This window comes from Vicia villosa, linkage group LG2, assembly GCF_029867415.1.
Source record: "Vicia villosa cultivar HV-30 ecotype Madison, WI linkage group LG2, Vvil1.0, whole genome shotgun sequence".
NCBI classification, from domain to species: Eukaryota; Viridiplantae; Streptophyta; class Magnoliopsida; order Fabales; family Fabaceae; genus Vicia; species Vicia villosa.
The window spans coordinates 110,177,899-110,197,087 of NC_081181.1; the positions used below are offsets into that span (position 1 = coordinate 110,177,899).

At 32.2% G+C, this 19,189-nt stretch overlaps 1 protein-coding gene across 1 annotated transcript; it reads left to right on the top strand.

The window, feature by feature from the left end:
• The first annotated feature begins 460 nt into the window (after window positions 1-460).
• Window positions 461-3,621, top strand: LOC131646614 (protein TORNADO 2-like). The gene is made up of 2 exons (XM_058916611.1): window positions 461-1,174; window positions 3,128-3,621. The coding sequence occupies exons 1-2, from the start codon at window positions 677-679 to the stop codon at window positions 3,437-3,439; spliced, it is 810 nt and encodes a 269-aa protein (XP_058772594.1). The 5' UTR covers window positions 461-676; the 3' UTR covers window positions 3,440-3,621.
• Window positions 3,622-19,189: the final 15,568 nt, after the last annotated feature.

The following is a 19,189-nucleotide window of genomic DNA, read 5'->3' on the forward strand; positions in this document are numbered from 1 at the left end:
CCCTTCCAATTTTTTTTAATATGTCAGTTAATTTTATAACAAAGGCATAGTAAATCAATTTAAAAAAATGAAAAAGATTAAAATACTAGAATCACTTGAATGAAATGCGTTGAGATTGTTTTTGTAAAAAAAAAAAAAACTAGAATCACACTTTCTATCCAAAATAAAAAGAATGTGAACATAGATGAAGAAAAATCTACCAAAGTTTGAAATAAGTCAACACAGATGCTGAAAAGGCCTCATAAGTCATGACATATGGATTCTTTATGATGATTCTGTCCGTAACTATTCCTGTCTTATTCTATCCTGCACCATAGACCATAGTCCTACTTTTGTTTTCATTGCTGGCAACCATTTTCTTTCCCGCCTTATTTTCCCTCTCCGTGTATACTGTACAAATGTACTATCACTTTTATAAAAGCTTACATTTTACCATCTATGACTCAACACCAAAGTATATGTTCAAACTTTAAGAAATTTAAATGTTATAACTTTTAATAAAAAAATATTTTACAAACCCCAACACCTTTCAGACAAGAAAATGTAGAAGATGGACAAAAAATAATCCGATAAAGACATTCACACCTTTTCATGCAACATCCAAACCCCAACACCATTTCATTTTTCTTCATCTCTGAAACAAACACCAAACCCCCTAAAACCTCCTCCAACAAACATGGCAATGAGCAACAACATCATAGGCTTCATAAACCTCCTCGCCTTAATCCTCTCCATCCCCATCATCGCCGCTGGAATCTGGCTAACCAACGAACCAGCAGACACATGTGTCAAGTTTCTCCAATGGCCAGTCATAATCCTCGGTGTTCTCCTCTTAATCGTCTCTCTCGCTGGTTTCATTGGCTCCTTTTGGAGAGTCCCATGTCTCATGATATTCTACCTCGTTGCTATGCTTGTGCTTATTATACTTCTTGTCTGTTTGGTTGTTTTTGTTTACATGGTCACTGTTCGTGGTCATGGTATGATTGAGCCTAATCGCGCTTATTTGGAGTACCGTTTGGATGATTTTTCGGGGTTTCTGAAGAGGAGAGTGAGAAGCTCTTTTAAATGGGATGTTATTAGGAGTTGTTTGAGTGAGAGTAATATGTGTGCTGAGTTGAATCAGAATTTTCGTATGGCTCAGGACTTCTTTAACGCTCGTCTAACGCCAATGCAGGTTTGTTACACTTTTCTTTTAGCTGTTTTCAAATGTTTTTTCTAGATCTATGTTTTGTGTTAAGTTGTTTGGAATGAAACTTAACTGACATTTCTTAAATAAAGTCTCATGTTTGAAATGACATATTATAGAAAAGATAAACTTTGCAAAGTTAGTTTATGAAGACGAATACTACATAGCAAGAATAATATGTTCAAGAATGAAAGAAAAACTTTTATTATTAGATCCGTTGAGAGAAAAAAATCAACTCAGTGTATCCCACCACAAATGAAATCTTATCCAAATCTACAAACGCCCTTTTAATCTGTATTTTATGCATCCAAGTGATTTAGATTTTCCTATTGTTTCCTCCGCTCTAAACAATTTGAACTAGTATTCGTAATTTTGATAGATCAAGATTACGAATGATATTTCAAATCGATTAGAGGTGAAATCAATAGGTAAATCCGGATCAGTTGAACTCTATATAATTGATTTTGAATTTAAATATTATTTTTACACTTCAATTTATTTTTATATAAATGTATTTTAACATAAATCACTTTATATCCGACATATATTGATGAGAGTTACATGAATATCAGATATTATTTTTTTAGTGCCAAAAGCAAAGAAAATTACCCTTTTATTTAGAGATAATGACTTCAACATGTATCATACAAGTTAGATAAGTATCGGACATCGACGCCTGTCGAATACTGTGACGCATCTACTCCTTGGAGTATCCGAACTTCGTATATGTAGCTTAGTATGCAGCTATTACATTTTCTATTAAAATGCTACTGTAATACGGATGAAAATGTGCAGTGGCAATCGGTAGATTCATTGTCAAATATATACTAAGATTTTTTTTGGGGTTTGGAGGGAAGATGATGGAAAAGGTTTTAAAAAATATTTTTTAAATATTAAAAATCTTAAAAACTTTTTGAGAAAAAAAATTTCTATATAAAATAATAGAGTAATGTTAAATAGTACAAAAGTTTAATTTCAAGAAATGCAAGAATGTGTATTTTCTTTCATATGATTGGTGGGTCAATAAATCAACTTCTATTTATATTGGGTCATGGGGGTGGGGATATTATAACTATTTTTTATAATAATTTGTTCAGAAAACTATGTTTACACTATTTTTAACATATACACCGTATTAATATACACAACATATACTAATTTTATTTTTTTATTAATTTATCTATCTTTGGTTTCCGTGTCACCAATCCTTTGCTTTATAGTTATGCTACGGTGTGGATACGTGCATACAAAAATGAGTGTATGAATAGCAGAGCTCTAATTTGTTTAGAGAAAATGTAGGAAGAGAAATAATAGGAGAGAGAATGTTCACCTATTTTGTTCACATGTAAGCATTTTTCCATTTCTTGCCAATTTATTTTTGTAAGTTTAAGCATTTTTCAAAATAATAAAATTGTGCTTATTATTAATAATTTATTTTTGATATACTTTAATAAGATAAATTATATTTTAATAATTTATTTAAACTCTAAAACCTCCAAATCTTTGGTCTAATATAATTTCTAACTCCTTCAAATTAAAGGAATTTTGATTTATTAATAAAAATAAATTTTCCAAAACCCTTCCCATCTAAATCCTTCTATTCTTTTCTCTCCATTCTTCTCTATTTTCAAAGCTCTCCCTCCCTTCCCTTTCAAACTTCAAAACAAAGTCTAAAAACAATGGATACAAGATATAATCGTGCAGTGGTGATAGGTAGATTAATTGCCAAACATACACTAAAGATCAAAGATTTGAATTTAGCTCTAAACACAACGTTAATATAAGTCTTACTGCGAATTAAGCTTAGTTATGTGGGCATTACTTTTCTGGAAGCTTTAGAGACTCATCAACAAACGATATTAGATTCATATAGGATTACAATTTACATTTGTTAGCGTGAATTGGTCTGTTTGGTTATTTTCTTGGTTTGATTATTTTCAGACAGGATGCTGCAAGCCACCAACACAATGTGCATACACATTTGTGAACCCAACCTATTGGATTAGTCCAATAAACAATGCAGCAGATATGGATTGTCTTCAATGGAGCAACGACCAAACACAACTTTGTTACAGTTGTGATTCATGCAAAGCTGGTCTGTTGGCCAATCTTAGGAAGGAATGGAAAAGAGCAAATGTGATATTGATCATCAGTGTTGTTGTTTTAATTGTAGTTTATTTGATTGGGTGCTTTGCTTTTAGGAACGCCAAAACTGAAGATCTCTTTCGCAAATACAAACAAGGCTACACTTGATCGTCACAAGATTTATTACTAGTAGTATGCTTGTGTTGTGATGTAAAGTTTGGTGATGAAATTGGAGGGTCATTTTGTTGAGTTTAATATTAGTAAGTTGTGTTGGGAGAAATGTTAAATAATTCTAAGTATGAATTTGTGTGTTTTCACTTATTTTGAGTAGAAAAGATGCTTGTCTTTTATGGGTAGTGTGGTGTTATTACTTGAGTTCAGCGTGATTTGGGGAGGCCACCGAAAGCTGATGTCTCGAAAATCGAGTGTGTCAAGACAGTCAATGGAAAGGACTTTATGGTCTTGTTTGTCATGTCTAAGCCTCATAGGCGGCGGGAAGGCTTGGAATTTTTTTAATATTAACTTTCAACTAATTACATTTTGTAGGTTTCAATTTTTTAATTATGACTAATTAAATTTTTATCAACATACTGCTAATTTTATATTATTTTCGATTAGCAAAATATTATCATAAAAATAATTATAAATTAATAAAATAATATCAGTTATTGGGGCTTTTGAGGTCAATTATCTATTTTTGTTGAGCTATGCTATTTGTACACTGCATTTTGATACATTGTATTTATATTAACACCCCATATTTTCTAATTTTAATTTAATTAGAAATTAAGTTATTATTTAGAATTATCTGGTACTTTGTTGAATTATTTGGAAAATTATGAGATGGGCTATTGGACCAAGTGTGGTGTTAGTAAAGAGGGGGTGCTATGTTAGTAAGCCTTTTTCTAAAATTATAATCTATTTTCATAAAATAAGAAAAAGAAGCAAATTGGAAATTAGAAGAGGAAGAAGGAGATAGCTCATGAACAAAGATCTATTTTCGTATTCATGGTGCAGCCTTCACAAAATGAGTCATAACTTTCTGCTCGTAGCTCCAAATCAGGTAATTCTTGAAGATTTAGATTCTACACAAAATTTTCTTCGATTTGATATATTAATTCGTGTCAGGGAAGTTCTTAATGAGGGAGATACACGAGTTTGAAGATTGGAGATTCTTGTTGAAATTGAGGAAAAAGGGCTTACGAGTTTGATGGATAAAAGGTGGAAGAATCCATATTCCTGGCTAAGGTAAGAGGGGACTCTTCCGGCTAACATCTTTTATCGAATTATGGATAATAGGATTGATATAGGTATATTATTTTACGTCGATTGAGTCGTATGATAGAGTTTAGCGTTTTGGGATGATTTGGTGGGAATTGTATGATTTGATAAAATTGCATGATTTGATGATGTTATGATGCTAGAGGATCCATAATATGTGTTACATTTGTGTTATAACATGTGCTCTATTGTTTTTCGTGAGGGTTGGTGTTCTCGGTGTGAATTGATCAACGTTGGGGATTTGGGTTAAAAACTCGTAGGTTGTTTCTGCGATGGGGGCTTTCTGATTTTGCGGGTTCGCGCTGCGGCCAATTATTGGCGCCGCGAACTGCTTGGCAGAAAGCTTAAGGAAAATTATTTCACTCAGTTCGCGTCGCGTCCCTTGTTGGCGCCGCAAAGGCGTCGTTTCCTGGCAGCGCGTCGCGAACAATATGTGGTGCCGCGTGCTGCTAGTGATTTTTGGAAAGTTTAAAGAATGCATAACTTTCGAACTGTTGGCCTTTTTTAAGTGTCGTTTCGAGCAGGATGTAGCTTATGAAATATTCTTTGTGTTATAATGATGAAATGAGTAGTATCTTGAATTTATTTTTATCTTCATTTGCTTGCTTTGATGTATGATGTGTTGTGGACATATATGATAAGATATGACGATACATGCTATGTTTAAAACATGAGTCGTATGATGATTTATTTGAATTGTTTGACGAAGCTTATGAGACATCCTATGCGAGGATATAAGTATGATATGAATATTTTGTTAGTTTGATGAATGGTGTACTGTTGACATGTATGATGAAATGTAACAATATTAGATGTGTTTGAAAACATGATTGTGTGATGATTGTTGAGAAGTGTATAATGATGATCGTTTGTTTGGATGATGTGAATAAATGTATGCTCCTTATGAATGATCATGATGAGGATTGATGCGGATATATGTATGTTCCTAATGATGATGATGATGATGATGATGATGATGATTGATTGTATTTGAATAATGCTAATGTATACAAACATACTTTGATGATGATGATGACGATGATGGTTTGAGTGTTAGATGATGTTACTCATAGACTTGACGATGGTATATAAGTATGTTTCATATATGTTTGCATTCATTCATAATCATGTGTTGAGGGCTAAATCCAGATGATGTTGTGGATTCAGTGAATGGCATAATTCCCATTGTGTGGAATTTGTGCTGGCAGGGCCGTATCTTGATGATGTTGGATCGGTCGGTGGGTTAATCCCATTGATGATGTTGGTACCACATGCATAGTGTCAGTTGCATTCATATGTATGATTTTTATAACATGATTGAATGTTTTCCAATGTTATGGATATTGATGATGTGTTGGTTGTTATGATGATGAAACTTGTCTGAATATCTGTATATGATACAATTGGGTGAATAATGTGACTATGATGTGTTATTGTTTATGACTCTATAACATTTGTTAATTGTGAATGAGACTTACCCTTACTGTTGATATTTCAGACTGGGGAACGCTAGTTTAGAGTCTATGATGTTACACTATTATGTTATTGTATTAATCTTGTGAAATATTGCATAGATGATGTTATGCCTATCTGTATGATGAATATTCCGTTGTGTAGAAACATGATTTATTGAATTGATGATTGTTCCCTAGTGAAGCATGACAAGTGAGTTATAATAAATTGTTTTATTGAATTGTGGCACCCTTGTTTTCATGTTTACTCTGAAATTTTTATTTAATTGCCGCGGGGTTTAGAAGGGTGTTACAATAGTGGTATTAGAGCAGGTCGGTCCATCCGGCTAATTGTCGAGTCAGTTGAGTTGCGCGACAGTTGAATACTGTCGGCGTATTATCCCTTGGTATGCGACATGTGAGTGAATCACTGTCGATACTTGTTTGTTTTGTTGCAGGAGTTGGTTTGAGCGAAGTGGGGGAGAAGCTTTGCTTCTCGGAAGAGGTTCAGTTGCAAGTTTGCAAAGAAGATTGCTGTCGTGATGTTTCAGAAATCGGACTTCGGTGATGGAATATGTCGCTTAAATTATAAGAAGTTTGGGAGCGAAGAGATATGATAAGGGGCTGTTTGGAATGTGATTGATTTGAAGATGATGAGTTTGGGAGCGGAATTTCCGTAAGAAAAACGCGGGAAAGTTGTTGAATCGTTATGAAACTTCGAAAATTCTTAACTGGAGTTCTGGACATCTGATTTGAGTTCCGTTTGAAGTGTCAGAAAGATAACAAGATGAACTTTGTTATAAAAATAGTTGCAGCAGCTGTAACGTATTTAATTATGACAGGATGATGTTGGAAAGAGGTGAAGTTACGGTTACACTTGTTCTTAGAACTAGACTTGTTCGTTGGTACCGCACGAGACGTCAGTGTCAGAGTTGAGAGGATTCAAGGAATAATTAAAGGCTTGTTGAGAAGCAATTTTAAAAATTAAGTGTACCATTTGAGGAATTTTGGAAATACCGTTTAAAGTGTCGCTGCATGGCGTCGGTGTTGCATTTTCGGATAACGATTGGAAAATTCATATCTTGAGTTCCGAGTGTCGAAATTATGTGCCGTTTTAACCTACGAAAAGGAGAGATTATGATCTACCTTATGGGAGAGTTATAAATACAGTAGACTGATCCTATGAGGAGAGATTCTGAAGTCGGTTAAGGAGGCGTGAAACTTGTTGAATAGGAATGCCTACTACCGCGATTGTTTGAAACGAAGTTGAGTAGAACATGTTGTTGATGAATAAGTTGATGAGATGTTCAGTAATAAAGATGATTTGAGTGCCGATGGATTTTAGTGAGGAGTGAATTAGTAGTAAAGGTGAAATAAACTTTAGAACGGTTGAAGTCGTATTTGTGATGTCAAAGCAACGACATGTATGAAAGAAGAATTGTAGAGGATTTATGACACCTATTGATGTGAGGAAGACTTTGTTGAGATTCCGAGTGGAATGATACTTGGACGCGAAAGATGTCATGGGATTTAGAGTAAAACCACGAGTTATGAATGTTGTCGCGGTATTTTGCTAAGATGAAGATTTTGATTTAGAACGAGATGAACAGAAATGTATGAGTATATTAGTGATTATGAAGTTTGGAAGTACTTAACAAGTGTGTGATGCTAAGTGACTATGAAGCGGATTGTGTAAAATGTTTGGATGTTGGTGTCTCACCGACAAGATCCAATGAGAGGGAAGTGTGCGAGTTGTAAAGACTCAAAGTGAATTATTGGGCTATGACGATGTTAATGAGTTTGGGTGCAAACTCCGAAAGGACACTATTATATAGTAACGACGGTTTATGCTTAAATACGATTGTCAACTATCTATTGACAAATTTAGGACTTGATCACCCTACATCCCTTGTTGGTAGTAGATGGAATCATATAAATGGGATAAACTTGTTTTGTTACCTTAATGGTATAAGTTGTGATGGATATTAATCCGTGACAATAATCACTCACCATGTTGTGGGAACTTACGAAGGAGTGAGTATGAAAGAGTGTAACATATTGAACAATGACTTAAGACGGGTAATCAGAGTCGCGCAACAAAAGTGTGATGTGGAGTAGTATTGTGAGTACTACTTGTGGGCAGTGAAGAATTAATATGTTAGGAGCCTACATAGAGAATATGTATTGATCTATATGTTGGATTTATAATCTAGTGGATGAAAGGATGCCGTTTCAGAGAATTAGTACTCTTTCGAATAATTGTCGAGATGAGGAGTATGTTATTCTGGTTGTACGTAGTTAACGAGTATGTATTCGGCAAAGTTAAGGCGATGAGTTGATACTATATGATGCTATGATAATTTTGTGTCGTTGTTAAGGTGTTATTGTAGATTCCAAATATAATGAGGAATTATACTCTATGAAGGACGAAGTTGATTTAATTCTTGGAGAAGAGCGGAATTCAGTTTGAGCTATTTTGTAACAATGGTATATTGAGGCTGATGGGTGTGATTATCATTACTTGTGTGTACTTGTTCCGATGGTTAGAATGTTTAATAGATGAAGCAAATCAGGAATTTGTTTTTGAATGCGTGTAAGTATTGCTAAGTGGTAAATTAGTACCATGTATGGTAAAGGAGGGTTTTAAACGAATGAGTAAAGAGAGTCAGAATTGGGTAAAACTCAGAAATCTAATTGATAATGATGGTTGTAACGAGTAACCAGAGTAGTGCAGCGAAAGATGGATGTAACGGGTTGGATAATTGCTGGTATGACTTGAGAGGAGTCAGATAGTTGAAATTCAATGGTATAGGAATATGATTTTGAGTTTCTTGAAGGAAGCAGTTGGTGAAAAGTGTAAGTATTATTTTACCGCTCAAATGGGAAAGTATATTTAAGGTTGGTACGTTTGGTAGATGGAATGCATTACTGCAGTGTTGACCAAATGTGGTCATACCATGGTTATGTAATTATATTATTCAGTTATTGGACGCATTGTATAAGTTGTACCTCAATGTTCTATTGTTGTTAACTTTTTGGAGATATAACGAGTGATGCACCTTTGGATGGTCAAATGTGACGTAAGAGTTGAGATTTGAATGTATGAGACATGCTTTCTGTTAGTTATATCAGATGAATTTGATGATCGGAAGTTGAAGCAATTACATGGTAAAGAGATAGCATTAGTCAGAGTAGCTTGGGAAGGACTCCTATCCGGAACTCTCTGATTGAGGCATGTTTTCGAGGACGACAACTCTTTTAGTGGGGGAGAGTTGTAACACCCCATATTTTCTAATTTTAATTTAATCGGAAATTAAATTATTATTTAGAATTATCCGGTACTGTGTTGAGTTATTTGGAGAATTATGAGATGGGCTATTGGGCCAAGTGTGGTGTTAGTAAAGAGGGGGTGCTATGTTAGTAAGCCCTTTTCTAAAATTATAATCTATTTTCATAAAATAAGAAAAAGAAGGAAATTGGAAATTAGAAGAGGAAAACCTAAGAGGAAGAAGGAGATAGCTCATGGACAAAGACCTATTTTCGTATTCATGGTGCATCCTTCACAAAACAAGTCATAACTTTCTGCTCGTAGCTCCAAATCAGGTAATTCTTGAAGATTCGGATTCTACACAAAATTTTCTTCGATTTGATATATTAATTCGTGTCAGGGAAGTTCTTAATGAGGGAGATACACGAGTTTGAAGATTGGAGATTCTTGCTGAACAATATGTGGCGCCGCGTGCTTCTAGTGATTTTTGGAAAGTTTAAAGAATGCATAACTTTCGAACCGTTGGCCTGTTTTAAGTGCCATTTCGAGCAGGATGAAGTTTATGAAATATTCTGTGTTATAATGATGAAATGAGCAGTATCTTGAATTTATTTTTATCTTTATTTGCTTGCTTTGATGTATGATGAGTTGTGGACATATATGATAAGATATGACGATACATGCTATGTTTAAAACATGAGTCGTATGATGATTTGTTTGAATTGTATGACGAAGCTTATGAGACATCCTATGCAAGGATATGAGTATGATATGAATATTTTGTTAGTTTGATGAATGGTGTACTGTTGACATGTATGATGAAATGTGACAATATAAGATGTGTTTGAAAACAAGATTGTGTGATGATTGTTGAGAAGTGTATAATGATGATCGTTTGTTTGGATGATGTGAATAAATGTATGCTCCTTATGAATGATGATGATGAGGATTGATGCGGATATATGTATGTTCCTAATGATGATAATGATGATGATGATTGATTGTATTTGAATAATGCTAATGTATATAAACATACTTTGATGATGATGACGATGATGATGGTTTGAGTATTGGATGATGTTACTCATAGACTTGACGATGGTATAAGTAAGTTTCATATATGTTTGCATTCATTCATAATCATGTGTTGAGGGCTGAATCTAGATGATGTTGTGGATTCAGTGAAGGGCATAATTCCCATTGTGTGGAATTTGTGCTGGCAGGGCCGTATCTTGATGATGTTGGATCGGTCGGTGGGTTAATCCCATTGATGATGTTGGTACCACATGCATAGTGTCAGTTGCATTCATATGTATGAATTTTATAACATGATTGGATGTTTTCCAGTGTTATGGATATTGATGATGTGTTGGTTGTTATGATGATGAAACTTGTCTGAATATCTGTATATGATACAATTGGGTGAATAATGTGACTATGATGTGTTATTGTTTATGACTCTATAACATTTGTTAATTTTGAATGAGACTCACCCTTACTGTTGATATTTCATATTGGCGAGTATCGGCTTTTGGCTTTGGTGAGGATAGCTCATAGGCCAGTTTGTTTAAGTATAGCGTCGGTGTCATGCTCTGATATTGTAACACTGGGGAACACTAGTTTAGAGTCTATGATGTTACACTATTATGTTGTTATTGTATTAATTTTGTGGAATATTGCATAGATGATGTTATGCTTATCCGTATGATGAATATTCCGTTGTGTAGAAACATGATTTATTAAATTGATGATTGTTCCCTAGTGAAGCATGACAAGTGAGTTATAATAAATTGTTTTATTGAATTGTGGCACCCTTGTTTTCATGTTTACTCTGAAATTTTTATTTAATTGCCGCGGGGTTTAGAAGGGTGTTACAATATGTAGTTTCAAGGTAAAAGTTGTTGGGCACAAAAATCAAAGTATCATGAATTATAAAAATACTAAAATCAGTAGTCCTCATATATACTATTACGGTGTAGTTGTTACAAAATGGTGTACAAATAGCTTTTCTCATTTTTGTTAACTTATACTAAGTTCATCAATTATTTCTTCTACTGAAATTGCATCCAAAACTTCCTCTTTTCACAACATTATTAAGTTATATTTCCATTTTAAATAGATCTGGATTCTCTCCAGCCATGAAGGCCGTGTCCTTCATGTTCATGGTCATGTCGTAATTTCCACCATTCATTTTTAGTAAGGAAAATATTTTTTATTTTTATTTCAATATTTTCTTGTCATTGGATCAGGGGCAGCATGGATAGCAAAATATATTCCACAGAAGAGGATCCATGCACATTTTAAATTGATCAAAACCAAGATTGAATGTCATATTATTTGTTCTAATTGTTGGTGACACCCCACTTAAAATTAACACCCTCCAATTTTTTATAATACAAATAATATTTTTGTTAATTTTTATCAAAAAATAGTGCACAAAAATTCAGTAAAGCAAGTTAAAAATTTGATAGGAATAGAAAAATTTAATATTTATTCTAAAAGTCCAATATGTCTTTTACTTTTATAATAAAAATTAATGCGTGAAAAAATAAACGGTTCATGGGATACCAGATTTTTGTAAAATATTGAAAAATATTATAGTGTAAAATCACAATTTTTTTAAGAAGCATGTGCATTTACCGGATATTTAGCAGGAATGCGAAATATCAGGTAGTTTAAATTTTAACAGTTGATATTTTGTCTTCAATTTTGTACGGCTGTGATTGCACAGACAATTGTGTGTAGTCTAATGTAACACCCCTTTCTAATGCCCCGAATATTTAACATATAATCAGAGTAAATAAGCATGCATATAAACAAAGGGCGTCACAATGACGTTTTTAAAAACTAAAAGCTTTCAAAAACCAACATCATTCATCATCAAATATACAATTACTCCTGATCATCAAGGTAACACTTTTCACTTGTCATAATTCATCAAGAATATGCATTCACAGCGGAAAATAATAAATTCTCATGAATTTCATAAACGATCATGTCCCATACCATAATAATATCTCAATAATAATCCACAAGATAATATAACGTCATATCCAAGATATTCGACACTATGGCCTCTCGACAACAAATCACAAACATACATGTTCACAAGATAGTATCATGATACCAATCCAAAGCAAAACATGAGTTCAATACTACTAATCACAACTCAGTGTTACATGACCGGATTATTGACTCACTACCTAATCACCAAACAAACTCGAACGCTCTCCGGCTAAACCTTGCACGAGCTACTAAGCTTCGGAACTTGCAGGTTACCAATAAAGGGCAACATTCAAACAGAAGGGTGAGAATTCAAATTATTATGAAGAAAGTATAATAAAGTACAATGATTTAATTAACAATCATAGGAATTCATCACACCTCGCATAATCATGTAAATAGTATTATCCAATATATTTCACATGTTTAAGTATGCAACAAAGTTCAATAGTATAATACTCAAAAGGATTCAATACTATTATTCCAAATATGTACACAAATCATCATTATCACATATTCACATTTATCACCAAATTATGTATCTAAACATCACCAAATTCAATTATCACATCTCATACACACATAACAATCACATAATTGCATATATTCAAACATCACATAACACCAATGTGACTCAATGCAAGACATGCGACTCTATGCATGTGGTACTAAATGTGAACCTAATGTTTTATCGCTTTCCGATACAATATCTAGAATCCAAGTCACGCTTCCGATCAGGACAAGATCAAAGCCAATACGCCTATCTCCAATTAAGGATCACGTCTTCTACACCTATTTTCATTCAAGGATCAACGTCTCTTACCATGTGAACCCACAGTTTCACCGCTTCCACCATAAAGTAGGGCATGCTATGAATGTATGTACAAATACCAATAATATATGCAATTAAGATTATCTCGTCAATCTTAACTTACCGTATACCACGATAATCCAACTCTATGAATTATCCACCAATTGTACACAACATTCACAACACATAGATATCATTCACATATAAAGGCCAATTTCAAGTATTTTAGACTCCAATTTCAAAACTCAATTATTTAAATAATTTTAAAGTATTTTAGACTCCAATTTCAAAACTCAATTATTTACTTTAAAGTATTTTAGACTCCAATTTCAAAACTCAATTATTTAAATAATTTTAAAAAATAGATTTTTTGACTCGGCTAACAATTGCACAGTCCAACTCACACCTCTCTAAACATTTCATAAACAGTAATTAGACTATATAAAGAGATCAGAGACATAAACCAAGTAAAAAACAGAAACAAACTTATTAATACTGGATTTTACCAGTAATTGATAAGCCGATAAAAGCCGAACCAAGTAGTTCACCGATAAGCAAAGACTCAAGAGACCAAATCCATAATAAGCATGAGCCTATTTATCACATTATAGAAACCAAAATCCAGTAAAGGGAATACAAATTTAAATTACAAGATTGATGCATTCCGATTGAAACTAATGACAAAACCAGACATACAAAGACACAAAGAGACACTTTTGATGACTAAATTCACATTATAATCACTTGAACTACCAATGTAAGAATTTCATAGACTTTACTTATCAGTAAGAATTTCAGCATGAGGTCTGATTCCTGAAATGGAATAATAAAGTCGTAAAAATGATAATATATTTTACTTAAAGCAAGAGAAATTCCTTCACATTTTTAAAAATTAAAAAAACTCTTCATTGATTAGAAGTCATTTAGAGTAAGAAGCAAATTTAAAAAATTATAGTACTCTGCAATATTCAGTAGGAAGCATAGTTAGAATGGGCTAAGATGAGATAAACAATCTGCAACAAATTTGAAAGCCAAGTAACAAAAATAAGGGATAAGAAGCAGCCTCCTTATCACAATTGATTTCAGATTTTACTCTAACTAACTAATCTACAAAATTCATAATTAATTTATCCAAAATTCAACACCTCCTTCAAATTGGTTAATAGGTATCTATCTCACCTAGCTTACTTATATTACGTTCAAAATCAGGCAGGAATCTTTTGTTAAGATATCTATTACCTGTTGTACAGTTGAAACAAATGTCATACAAATACTTATCGCAGCCTTTTATGAAATGTTTGCCAATTTACTGGCTAATATTCTATCTGTTTTAAAATAAGTGTCGTTTTAGAGAAAAAAATTGTTTAAAAATGAGTGTCATTCTCGCTTTTCAATATAAAAATGATTGCCGTTTTAGAGAAAAAAATTGTTTAAAAATAAGTGTCATTCTCACTTTTCAATATAAAAATAATTGCTGTTTTCCAATTGTATCCTTTAATTATTATTTTGTACACTACTTCCAATACATTAATAAGGTTAATTTAGTAAAAATACAATGTTTTATGACACTATAATTACAGTCCTTGACATGTGTGCAAAAATCTTAAACGACACTCATTTGAGAAATGGAGAAGATCCCTGCTCCTAAATTCTACTAAAGCTCTAATCCCTTATGCGACGTTCCACTTTTGTCTTCTCCAAATAGCTAAGTTACTACATACAACTTGAAATGACTGACATAGACCTTTATCCATGAAAGATTCTGCCCACTCACCGTCTATGTAGGCCTCAATGGTTTATTTTATGGTATTTTTTCAGAAAAGACCTTTGTCTGGCGAACTGTTCAAACATCTTAAAATTTAACGGTGTGATAAGAAAATGGTACTCGCTCCATTTTATAAGACGTCTCTCATTTGCATTTTTTCTAAATTTTAAAATAAATGTCTCTTTAGAATATCAATATAACATTTATATTTTTTTCCACTACTATATCTTTATTTATTAGCTTTCACATTTTTCAACTACTCCACTATCTATAATAAATAATGGTATTTTAGTAAATAATATTAATTTTATCATTAAAACTAATACATCTAATCATTTTCTTAAGAACTGCGCAGAACTCAAATAAGACACTTATTATGAGACATAGAGAGTATATTACCACTCAAAACCAACCATACTTATTATGAGAGAGAGAGAGAGAGAGAGAGAGAGAGAGAGAGAGAGAGAGAGAGAGAGAGAGAGAGAGAGAGAGAGAGAGAGAGAGAGAGAGAGAGAGAGAGAGAGAGAGTATATTACCACTCAAAACCAACCATACTTATTACTCCATCCGTTTCAAAATGAGTGTCGTTTAAGATTTTTGTACACAAATTAAGAAATGTAATAATTTTGTCATAAAATATTATACTTTTACTAAAATAACTTTATAAATATATCGAAAGTAGTGTACAAAGTAATAGTTGAAGGATAAAATAAAAAATAGCAATAATTACTACATTGAAAAGTGAAAATGACATTCATTTGAAACAAATTTTATTTGTTAAACTTATTGTGAAACGGAGGGAGGAATACTAATAACAAAAGAAAAATTAGTATTAATAATATGAGTCTCTATTTTCCTTTTTTTCTATTCTTTAAAGGCATACATAAAGTTTAAATTGAACCTTAAATAATGAAGAATCAAGGTCGAAAAATATAATCCAAATGTTGCTTTTAAACTCATACAGCAAAAGTAAGAGAAAAAGAAATCATTTTCTATGACCTATTACAAACATTAATGGACAAATCATTAAACTTTTAAGTTAATAACTCTTAACACCAAAAATGTTACATTAGATTTTCTCTGCAACTACGCTTCACCTTCAGCCTTAATACCATTCAGCTTCAACAATTTCCTCATAAGCAACTCTGTGGGCACAACAATCTCTTTGTCAGATACCTTGCACAAACTTGATTTAATTAAATTGGCTTAGAGAATAGATAGATAAAATCAAACGCACCATATTCACTATACTAAGTAAAAAATGTATTATGAGATAAGATAACTTATCCCATTGTCATTTCAGTTTCAGTTGATAAAACATAACAAGTATTTCATCAATAATCATTACTTTCACCATTGAAGGCCAAATGTCTAAAAATAAATGTTGGTTTCCTAAAGTTCAAAACCTTAACAGATCAAATAAGATAGAATAGAGCTATTATTTATGAAAAGAACATAACTATGATTATTAACATTATTTTCTTATACAAAAAATGATTAAAAAAATAAACTTAGGGATCAAGGGAGAATAGTAACAAAACCTAAACTGACAAAGTCGCACCGAAACTATTTTGAATCCGACCACCACCACACTCATCGTCGGAAACGCATTGCTGCCACCACAAATCTAACACTGCGAAAAGGTTGAACTTGTTACTACATCACAAAGTTATATATGCTTTTTCAACTTCTTTACTTGAAAAAAATTCACAACCCGTAAACATATGCATATAAATAATATTAACTTAAAAGGTTGAACTTCTTACCACATCAAAAACTCATATATGGTTTTTCTACTTCTTCCATTGAAACGAAATCACAACCCACAAACTGATCTCCATCTTCATCGTTTGAAATTGAATCCACAATCTAAAAGCAGATATAGTTCTTCTTAGCTTTCACATTTGTATTGCTTTCCCAAATGCAGAAAGAGAAGAGATTGAAGAGGAAGAAGAAATAAGCTGAACAAAAAACAAAGTAAAAGAGGAAGAAGGAACAAGAGGAAAAAGAAGCATCGGGAGAAGAGGAAGGGAAAGAGAAAAGAGGAAAAAATATGGAGATGTTTGATAGATGAGAGAGAAAGAATAGTAAAAAAAGAATAGGAAGGTAAAAAAAATCAATTAAAATTGAATCAGATGACATCATCACTTGAACCACACTTAAGAAACAAAGGCAAAATTGAAACAACATGTAGTTGATGAGGAGGCAGAATAACAAATGAGAGCAGTAGAGAGATTTTCATAACACTTTCTTTTCTTATATTATAGATCGTAAAAGTGTGGAGATTTTATTTTGTAAGCAAGTTGTATTGATAGGAGAACGAAAGTTCTCAAACAAGATTACAAAAAAGCGAGGAGAAACTCGAGAAAAAAATTACCCTCCAATTGAAACCTAACATAAATAAAATAAAGAGTTTTTGCTAAACTCATAAAAGTTACAATTGAGATGAATAATTTTTCCTATAAAAGACAACCTCCAAACCAAAACTTTACAACTCCAAACCACATCCCGAACATTCCACTCGATATTCTTGAAAATAAGACTATTCCTATTGTATCCCAAGCATTCCATGAGAGAGTGGTTATTAACATTTTAAAATATATAGGGTGCCATGATTATTTTAAGGGGTGCTATGCTGAATTCTCGTCTGTTTTTGATCTAGTTTCCACGGGTTTGTTATCTAATGGACAATCATAAGTTGAAGAAAACCTTAAGGAAAGTAAGATCAATGAAACCCAAAAAACTTCTATTTCATACACTGGACTCAGCTAAGATCAATGAAGTCCATCAACTTATGCGGCCTTCTATGACTTTATGGATCCTTAAAAATTTATATTTCATACCTCATACCCCACAATTATACTTATATCCTCAAAACTTAAAAACAGCCCAAACTACACTCAAATGAATAAAAATATGTATAACTTGACTTGTAATAGACAAAATCATTTACTATAAGTCAATTGTATTACACACTATATTCACATTCATTATATCAAAATTTGACCTTTAGTGGTAGATTTCCAGCTGATTATTTTTTGGAAGTCTTAAATCAATTTTAGAGATGTATAATTAATTTTGGATGATTTTGAGGTGTTTAATTTATCAAAAGTAGAATTGTTTGCATATTCAATGCCCTCTTTTTTCATTTTTTATTCTCTACATCATCTTCTCTTTCTTCTACATAATAGTTCAACACTCATTTAATTTTTATTCACTACAATGGTTTTGTTTAATAAAATTCAACACCCAATCCCACCATTTTAAACAATCACAACAACCAATAAAATTTTGCAAAGTATTATATGTGGGTCCACACTTTCTCATTCAACATGTTGAATGTTTTCAACACATATTAATCCACATCACTTTCAACTCTTTATTCAACACTTCATTGCACCTATTCAACTATTGAATAATTTTTTCAACACCCCCATTGTAAATGGTCGAAACTATAATTTGTAGCTTCTGCATCCAGAATTAATTTTGAGTGATTTTTACACTGAAATTTATTATTCAACTCAATTTTATATAAATGTATCCAAACATAAATCAATTAACTAAGCTCAATTATATTAAAATCAATTCTACCAAACTCAATTCTACTATAATCAATTTTGTTCACCGTCAATCCATTCATACCCTACATTTGTTATTGTTATTGTTGCTATGATTCAGTTTTTCTTCCAAAAGTTTATTATGTCTTCAAAAACAAAATTTCCAGAATTTTTTTTGACAGCAATTTCTGGCATATATAAGGTAAATTCTTTAGTGCAATAAATTTAAATTGGGTACCTATATCCTTAATGCAAATTGTATTTTAATTTTAATTATTTTAAAATATAAAAAATATAAAAAATTTTAAAAAAATGATGTGACATTAAATTCCACTATTTAATTAGACGAGAATAATAGTAGCTAAATAAACTCAAGAGTATTAGAGTGTTCACCTGTATATAAATTTTCAATAATTTAAAAAAATATTACGTTTTTTTCTTATGTCGGATCTTTAATAATTTAGGGGATAGAATATATAGCTATAATTGTAGAAACATGAAATAAAATTTTCTATAAATTAACATTATTTGTCGAACATGGGCTTCAATAACTGTTTTACCCGTTTTTAATGGTTACAAATCTCGCTACACTATTGTACGTGTATCATAATATCATTTGCAAAATGACTTTCAGCATAACACGAGCAAGAACAATGTGAAGTTGTGTCAGATATCACTTGGTGACCTATAATTTCAGAAGCCCTATAATACACTATATACATATCCACAAACACAATTCTTGTATCATGTTCCATATATCTAACCTTAAGAAAACCTCAAAC

Excerpts from the sequence above, each read along its gene's own strand:
- LOC131646614 (XM_058916611.1), top strand. The coding sequence starts at position 677 with ATGGCAATGAGCAACAACATCATAGGCTTCATAAACCTCCTCGCCTTA. Across the intron at positions 1,175-3,127 it reads CTCGTCTAACGCCAATGCAG|ACAGGATGCTGCAAGCCACC; the intron begins GTTTGTTACACT and ends GATTATTTTCAG.